General features: G+C 53.5%; 1 protein-coding gene across 1 annotated transcript in view; it reads right to left on the bottom strand.

Annotated features, from left to right (window-relative positions):
- Positions 1 to 6177: 6177 nt before the first annotated feature.
- XRCC1 (X-ray repair cross complementing 1) overlaps positions 6178 to 9135 on the bottom strand; it is a 51445-nt gene continuing 48487 nt past the window's right edge. Inside the window, exons 12-16 of the mRNA XM_007943117.1 lie at positions 8871 to 8925; positions 8647 to 8786; positions 6826 to 6916; positions 6399 to 6474; positions 6178 to 6291 (exon numbers count right to left, since the gene is read on the bottom strand). Of these exons, the coding sequence (XP_007941308.1) occupies positions 6178 to 6291; positions 6399 to 6474; positions 6826 to 6916; positions 8647 to 8786; positions 8871 to 8925 (476 nt within the window). The remainder of the gene's footprint in view (positions 6292 to 6398; positions 6475 to 6825; positions 6917 to 8646; positions 8787 to 8870; positions 8926 to 9135) is intronic.

The raw sequence follows: 9135 nt of genomic DNA, 5'->3' as shown, positions 1-9135 counted from the left end.
TAATTACAATACAGCCACTGAATAGAACAGCATGGAGCTGTAAGGAAAAAAACCTCTCTTTATGTCCCTATAAAGGAGCTCTGGTGGCACACTGCCGGCATATGACTGCTAACCAGATGGTTGGTGGTTCAAACCCACCAGATGCTCCACGGAAGGAAGACAGAGCAATCTACTTCCATAAAATTTACCACCTCAGAAACCCAGTGGGGGTCATCATGAGTCAGAATCAACTCGATGGCAGTAGGTTTTCTTTTTTTTTTTTGGTTATATGTCTATAAGGAGCTTTGGCGGTGCAGTGCCTAAGACACTTGACTGCTGACCAAGCTTGGCAGTTCAAGCCCCTCAGCTGCCCCGCAGAAGGAAGATGAGGCAGTTTACTTCCATATGGATTTACCGCCTTGGAAACCCAGTGGGGGCTTGCTGTGAGTCACAGTGGACTCGATGGCAGTGGGTTTGGTTTTTTGGTTTTATGTGTCTCTATAAGGGGCCCTGGTGGTGCAGTGATTAAGCACTTAGCTGCTAGCCCAAAGACCAGGGGTCTGAACCCACCAGCTGCTCCACTAGAGAAAGACGTGGCAGTCTGCTTCTGAAAGGATTCATAGCCTTGGCAACTCTATGGGGCAGGTCCACTCTGTCCCCTAGGGTCTTTATGAGTCACAATCGACTACATGGCAACAGATTTGGTTCAGATTTGTTGCTGAATATAGTAATGTGTAAAGATCTCCAGATACCCTAATAACAAGAACAAAGGGTATTCTACCAATTAACAAAAAAAAACTACACTCACCTGCTGTCGAGTTGGTTCTGACTCTTACCAGCCCTTCCTTGGGTTTCCAAGGTGGTAAATCTTTTATCTTCTGAGGAGTGGCTGGTGAGTTTGAACCTCCAGCCTTCTGGTTAGCAGTCAAATGACTTAGGCACTATACCACCAGAGCTCATATATCACCAATAGTATGGACAAATTAAAAGGCCCACGCTTTGGAGCCAGGCAGAACTGGCTTGGAGCCCTGACCCACTGCTTCTGACCCACAGCCCCTTAGACAAGCTTTTTCATGCACCTCATCTGTAAAATAGGGTGTTTCAAAGTAATTTGCCTGAGGAAATGAGGTCCCCTCTCGAAGCCTGTTTCTCTTACTATAAAATAAGACTGGTCAAACCAGCGTGGTATGGCTTTCCATTCCAGACACAGACTACCTACTGTGTGCCAGGACCTCCACAGGGCATCAGGGACCTAGGGGTGACCATGACAGACCTCGTTTAGTGAGAGGCATGCACGCTTATCAAGGAGCAGCAGATATTAACAGAAGGTGACCAAGACCATACTGAAGAACAAATAGGGGAGCTTTGTCTTCCCAGATACCAGGAATTATTACCAAGCTACAGTAACAAAGCCTGTGGTGCTGGCTGAGAACAGACCAGTGGACGAGAACTGAGCTCAGCAAGTGGCCCGCGCCTATAGGAGGCCCTGACTTACGACAGCCCCTAGGTTAGCACACTGTTTCTGTTAAGGGCCAGCTGGCAGATACTTTTTTAGGTTTTGTGGGCCCTATGGTCACTGTCAAAGAGCCCTGGTGGTGCAGCAGTTAAGTGCTGTCACCTAACCAGATCAGCCTTTCAACCCCACCAGCTGCTCCGCTGGAGAGAGATGTAGCAGTCCATTTCCATAAAGATTTACAGCCTTGGAAACTCTATGGGGCAGGTCTACTCTGTCCCATCGGGTTGCTACGAGTTGCAGTGAACTTGACAGCAACACGTTCGGTTTTGGTTTTTATGGTCACTGTCAGCAGTCCCTTGGTGGTGCAAATGGTTAAGTATTTGACTACTAGCCAGAAGGCTGGCGGTTCGAAACCCTATGGAGCCATTCTCTGTACATGACACAACCATGAGTCAGAAATGACTCAACAGCAACTACCAACGATGGTTTCTGTCACAGTGACTTTGTTGTTGTCGTGCCAAAGCAGCTGCAGGCATTTATGAGAGGTAAATGAACATGGCTATGTTCCAATAAAACTTAATTTACAAAAGCAGGTGGTGGGTGGGTTTTGCCAATGAGAAGTAGTACTGACGCCTGTTGAAAATGACTGGGCAAAGGACAGGCTAATCTGTGAGTAAAGCTGAGAGATAGGGAAAAACAGTGGGATTCTGTGGCAGGCAGAATAACGCCTCCTCCCGTTGTTCAGATCCTAATCCTCATGTTACCTTCAGCCAAACCAAACCAGACTCACTGCCCTTGAGTCGGATGCAACTCAGTCAGCCCCTCCTTGGGCTTCCAAGGCAGTATCACTATGGAAGCAGATTGCCCGATTGTGTTTCCTTACACAGGGCAAAAGGGATTTGGCAGATGTGATTAAGTTAAGGGTCTTGAGAGGAGATTATTCTGATGATCCAGGTGGGCCCAACGTCATCACAAAGCAAAAGCAAGCCACTCACTGCCATCGGGTTGATCCCACCTCAGTGACCCCCATTGGGTTTCTGAGGCTGTAAATCTTTATGGAAGTAGATTGCCCCATCTTCCTTCTGCAGAGCTGCTGGTGGATTTGAACCACTGACCTTCTGGTTAGCTGCCAAATTCCTGACATACTGTGCCACCAGAGCTCTTTAATGTAATCAGAAGATTCCTTATATTGAAAAGAGGAAGGAGAAGAGATGTGATGACAGGAGCAGAGGTTGGAGTGATGCAGGGCTACGAGCCTAAGGAGACGGGCAAAGTCTAGAAGGTGGAAAAGGCAAGGAAATGGATTCCTCCTGGGAGCCTCTAAAGGAACTCAGCCCTACTGACAGTGTCATCTTAGCCCACTGAGACATTTCAAGGTGCTTTGGTAGTGCAATGGCAAAGGCAGTCAGCGGCTAACCAAAAGCTCAGTGATTCAAACCCACCAGCTACACCATGGGAGAAAAGGTGAGAGTCTGCTTCCATAAAGATTTGCAGCCTTGGAAACCCTGTGAGGCAGTTCTACTCTGTCCTATGGGATTGCTGTGAGGCAGAATGGATTCGATGATAGTGGGTTGGGTTTGGTTTTAGAGGCTGATTTTGGACTTCTGACCTCCAGAACTCTAGTAAATTTATGTTTTTAAGCCACTTAGTTTGTGGGAATTTGTTACAGTAGCAACAGGAAACTAATATAAAGCCCTGCCTCACACCTTTGAATTATGACATTGACAAAGAATACTGAATATACCATGTGGCCTGCCAGAAGAACAAAAGTGTCTTAGAAGAAGTGCAGCCAGAATGCTGCTTAGAAGAGAGGACAGTGACACTCTATCTCGGGTTCTCTGGACACATTATCGGGAGGGACCAGTCCTGGAGAAGGACGTCATGCTTGGTAAAGTGGCGGGTCAGTGAATAAAGAGGAAGACCCTCATGAGATGGGTTGACACAGTGCCTGCAGCAGTGGGCTCACACACCCAGGGGCTGGGAGGACGGTGCAGGACAGGGCAGTGTTTGGTTCTGCTGGAATGGGGGCGCTCTGGGTCTTCACTGACACTCGGGCACCTAACCACCACCACCAGCTCACACTGTACACAAAAGTCCCCAGTGATTCCAGATCTAAATTTAAAAAGCCAAACTTGAAACTTTAGCTGGAAATACAGGAAAACATCATAGTGACCTTAGAGGTAAAGAAAGTTTAAGACACAAAAAGTTTAGATCTTGGAAGAAGAGACTGGTAAATCTGAGCAAAAACATGTGAAGTTACAACTATGATAGAAAAGAGAGATACAGTATTATAGGAACAGATACACAATTATTTGGAGGTTAGGGAAGGTCATCTTGAGGAGGTAATGTGTGAGCTGAGATCTGAAAATGAGAGGCTGGAACAAGATGGTTTGTGGAAAGTACCCAGTGTGAGGCGCAGGCCCAAGCAGGTCTGTGGAAATTAGCACGTGCTGGCCATCTACTCGGAGGCCTTGGGTCTAAGCCAGGCAAGGATTCCACTCCCACCTCCAAACCCAGAATGCTGCTTGCATCCATATTTACATACAGGGTGCCCTGGGGGATTTCCTCCAAAGCAACCTACCACCATCAATGTTTCAAAGACACAAACTTATCTGAGAGGCATAAATCTGGTCCAACCTTGCCTTATACAAATGGGGAAACCAAGACCTAGAGAGACGGGATTTGCCTACAACTGAACAAGCTAAGCCGGGGTACCTCCTGACCCTCCCTCTGCCTGTCAGGGTCCCGCAGATGGTCCCTCCTTCTCCCGAGTCCCTGTGGAAAGGTCGGTGCTCAGAGAGGCCTTCCCTGATCACCCTGACCGGACCATGCCACCAGTCCTCGTCACTCCACCACACTGCCTGGCTTGATTTGCCCTTGCGGCACTCAAGACTGCAGGATACCCAGTACACAATCGCCTTCTCTCTGCCCCGGCACGATGGGGGGACTTGTGTCTGTGTTTTCACACTGCATCCAGGTGTCTCACACCTGGTGGGGATGGTATTATAATGCTCCTCCCCCACCCCCGCCCCAGACGTGCACATCCTGCTCCCTGGGACCTGTGATTACTATGTTGGGTTATGAGGCAAAAGGGAGTTAGGGAAGCTGATGGAATTAAGCTGGCCCATCTAACCTGAAAATAGGGAGGCAATCCTGAACTACCCAGCTGAGCCCGGTGTAATGGCCAGGGTCCACACACATGGAAGGAGGAGGCAGAGGAGCTGCGACAGACGGATGGGCTGTGAGAAGGGCAACTGGCCACTGCTGCTTTTAGAGACAGAAAGGGAATGGAATGTGGGCAACTACTGGAAGCTGGAAGAGGCTTGAGGAAGCGGCTTCTTCCCTGCGGCTTCCAGAAGGACTGCAGCCCTGCCTACCTTTCGATTTTTAGCCCAGTGATGCCCATTTCAGACTGCTGGCCTCCAGATCTGTAAGATAATAAATGTGTGTTGTTTGAAGGCACTAAGTTTGTGGTGATTTGTTATAGCAACAACATCAAACTAGTCCGGGGTGATGGGTACATGTATGAGTGAATGAACAATGACCGAGAAAATGCAGACTCCGCCACCTCCCCCCTCCCAGATGAAAAAGTAAAGCAAGGGGAAGGGGCCGAGATTGGTGGCCCTTGGTTGGTTAGTGACATGAAAGTTGGGAAGGGCTTGGAATGCGCAGGAAAAGGTTACTCAAAGGCCAGGTATAAAACCCAGTCCTGACCCTACCCTTTGCCATTCTGAAAACCTTCCTGACCCGGGTCCCCACCACCCCCAGGACAAAGTCTGAGCAGCTCCGCCTGGCAGCCACAGACCTTGAGGACAACACCATCCCTGAGAACTTTCTGTAACGATGGTCCTTTCTCCATGTGTGCCCTCTGGTAGCTACGCATGGCTACCAAGCACCTGCAACGTGCTGGTGTGGCTGGAAAAGTGAATCTTCAGCTTCATCTCCTCTTAGTTTATTTAAACAGCCCGTGTGTCTAAGCTACTGTGCTAGACAGCACAGCTGCAAGGACTGGGCAGCTAAATCTGCCCTCAAAGCCGCCTCAGCAAAGGCAGCAAGCCTTCGCCAGCCGCCTTGGCACCAGGCTGGTCCCCACTTCCTGGCCTTTGCCCGTGCCATGCCCCTGCCAGAGCACCACTCCATCCTGCCCCAAACCCAGCTCTGCTCCCTCCTTCAGTGTGTGAAGACTTGAAGGGGGCTGTGCATTTGGGTGGGCCGATTAAAACGCCCCTTCCCTCCTTCACCTCCCACTTTATGTGAGGAACCGCTGCGGACAGCTGTGCAGCCACTTCTGAAAGCCCTGGAGGGATGGAAACAGCCCTGTCTGGGAACCTGAGGCTTCAAGACAGTCACCTGCGGCCCAGGGTCCACAGAAGGACACAGACGCAGGATGGGCTCAGTGCGTCAGGCAAGGCGCGGCACTGTCACTGTCCTGCGTCCTTGCCTCTCTATCCCCACAAGGGGGAGGAAAGGCGCTCTGCCTCGGTCCTTCCCCACCAGACCCCTGATGCAGAGGCCTGTATTCTTCCCGGGGCCCCAGGCCAGGAGTCTTAAGGCAGGCAGCCCTAACTCCTGCCCCTCACAAAAGGGGAACAGAAATCAAACATGAGACCGAAAACTGGGAGCCTCCTGGAGGTTCTGGGAGACTCCCGAGTGAGGGGGCGGCAGCCCGAAACCAAGTCACCTTTATTAAATGCATCCAGTGTGCATGCGTGTGTGTGTGTATGCGGACGTGAGCACGTACTTCAGGCCTGGGGCACCACCCCATACAGCTGGTGGGGCAGTAACTTCTGCTTCTCGTTGCAACTGTAGATCCATCGGGGGCGGACGAAGGCCAGGGACGGGTTGTCTATCAGAGCCTGCCAGGTGCAGTGGGGGTGCAAGTGTGACCGTGTGCACGAGAAGGGGAGAGTGGGGCCGGGGAGGCGACTCAGGCTCTCCCCCTCCCTGCCCCCTGGGGACTCACCTCCTCAAAGCTGGGGTCCCACTCCTGGGCGGTGATCACAAACTGGACCCGGTCGCTCATGTAGTCCTCAAGCTCCCTGTGGGAGATACAGCAGAGGGGCCGTCAGGGAATCGATGCCCCCCGCCTCCCCCCGCCTCCGCCCCCCTCAGCTGCCTGTGGATCCCTACACCCCTAAATGCCTGTCTCACCACAGCCACTGGCTCCCCCATCACTAGTCCTTGTCATGGCCCTTTCCGAGGGGGACGAGGACGCTGGCTTTAGAGCAGAGGAATTCAAGAGGCTTGCCCAGCACAGAAGGCAGGACTGGCACCCGAGCCTCATGCCTATGCCACCCTGCCAGGGCGCCCCACCCTGTCCTCCACGTTGTCCTCCTTCCCGCAGCCCCCTCCCCCATCCCCGAGCCCATGCCAACCATGGGGGCTCTGACCCGTTGAAGGCTGTGACGTATCGAGTGAGTTTCCGCCGCTCATCCCCGGGAAACTCTCCGTAGAGGAAGAAGTGTTTACCCTGGAAGAAGTCTGCAGGAAGAGATGGGAGGAGAGCTGTGAGGCCGCTGCAGTTCCGAGACCCCCGCCAGGGGTGACACACTTGGGGCCAAGATAGGGAGGCTGGTTCTGGGGAGAGAGGCGTTCGCACCCCGGCAGAGAATCAATGACAAGCCCACCCAGTGACCTGCCAGAGCCTCCCAGGGAGAGTATTCATTTTTGTTTTAATGGTAAAAGATGCAAGTATGGTTACTGCAACCTGCAACGCCCCAGAAGGCAAACCTCCGACGGGGCTGCAGTTCAGGAACAGAAGAGCTGGCATGTCTCCCCTCGCGGGGCCAGTGCCTCTCTCGTTCTGACCTCAGGTGGCTCTTCCTTCTTCGCATTTTAATGATTTTCCAGCCATCAGTTTGCTGATGCCACTTGTTACAGGCTAAATCGTGCCTCCAAATAATGTGGGCTGAAATCCTGGCCGCCATACCTGTACGTATGACCCCGTATGGAGATAGGGTTTCCTGGGATATGATCAATGAGGTCACAGCCGAGTAGGGTGGGTTCTGAATCTAATCACTTCTGAGTTATAAACAGAGCAGATGGAACACACACTCAGGCAGGCAGACAGACAACGGAGACAGACATTCCACGAGGAGGGCTGGCAGCTACCAGACACTGCTACAGATGAGGCAGGACCTCCCCACAACCCACACCCTGAATGTGGACTTCCAGCCTCCTGAACCGTGAGAAAATACATTCCTGTGCGGTGGTGTGTTATGGCAGCACTGGGACACTGAGACATCACCTCTGGGGCTGTGGAGGCTCACAGGACTTTGCCCATCACCCATCAGGTGGAAGACTCTTCCAGGGGCCACTGACCCGCCCATCCGCTGGGACCCTCCAACTTCATTTCTTCTCCATCCATTCTCAACCCCCCATCTCCGCCCTCTTGCAGTTTTTTTTCCCCATCTTTTGTTTCTTATTGTTTTACATCAGAAAAGCACACACCCAGTGTCCACTCCAGGGTGACAAGTACCAATGACATGAACACCTTGTGACCACCACCTAGGTCCCCAGCACAGACCGACAGAACTGAACCTAGAGGTGGGCCCAGGCATCTTCACACCCCCAGGTGGCTGTAACACCCAGGGAAGGTGAGAGCACTGGCCTGAGGGAGGGGCCACTCACCCCTGGATGTGGGAGGGCTAGGCTGTGCCAGGGTGGGGTGGCAGGCTGGGGTTAGGACAGGGAGGGCAGTCAGAGAAGATGCTGAAGGAAAGGAGAACCTGCCTGGGAGACCGGAGGCAAAGGCAGCAGTGAAGGGGGGAAGGGGAGAGCAGTCATGGGCAGCGGTGCTCCCAGGGGACAGCAGTGACCCCAGGGGACAGCAGTGACCCTAGAGGGTCAGCAGTGACCCCTGGGGATCAGCATTGCTCCCGGGGGGACAGCAGTGATCCCAAGGGGGACATCAGTGCTCGTGCAGGGACAGCAGTGACCCTGGGAGGTGAGCAGTGACCCCAGAGGCCATCAGTGACCCCGGGAGACAGGAATGACCCAAGGGGACAGCACTGATCCCAGGGGTAAAGCAATGATCCCAGGGGAACAGGAGTGACCCTGGGGGGTCAGCAGTAATTCTGGGGGACAGCAGTGCTCCCAGGGGGGGACATTAGTGCTCCCAGGGAGACAGCAGTGGCCCCAGGGCTGAGGGGAGTAATTCACAGCTGAGGGGGGAGAGGGACAACCCCCTGGGGAGGGAGAGGGGTCCTGACCTGGGAGCTCGGGGACCGGCAAGGTAGGGGACTCCGGGTGACCCTCGCTGTCTGTGTTCTCATCCGTGGAGCCTGCGTAGGGGTCCTCGCCATTCTCCCCCTGGCCTGGGGGCTGCCTCTGCTCCCTCTGCTCAGCCACCCTGGAGAGCCAAGAGGGGTGGGAGATTGGCATGCAGACCCCGACACCCTAGGCTGGGCCACCTAACCTTCAGCCCCAACCCTACCTTCTCAGCTCATCCTCGGTGTCCCCAGAGTCTTCCGCCCCATTGTCCTGTCCTTCTGCAAGGGGAGCCACAGTCAACATGAGCCAGCTATCTTGTCTCCTGGAGACTGGTGGTCCTCCCAGTCCCTAAGCACCTCCTCCCTCAGACCCAGGGGTCCAGGCCCCCAGCACCCTCCTCCCTCAGACCCAGGAGTCCTGCCCTCCTCCTCCCTCAGACCCAGGGGTCCAGGCCCAGCCCCTCCTCCCTCAGACCCAGGGGTCCAGGC

Source organism: Orycteropus afer, unplaced genomic scaffold (genome assembly GCF_000298275.1).
Source record: "Orycteropus afer afer isolate SDZICR_OR568_19922 unplaced genomic scaffold, OryAfe1.0 scaffold00099, whole genome shotgun sequence".
Lineage (NCBI taxonomy): Eukaryota > Metazoa > Chordata > Mammalia > Tubulidentata > Orycteropodidae > Orycteropus > Orycteropus afer.
This window is presented reverse-complemented; position numbering and strand designations above follow the sequence as displayed.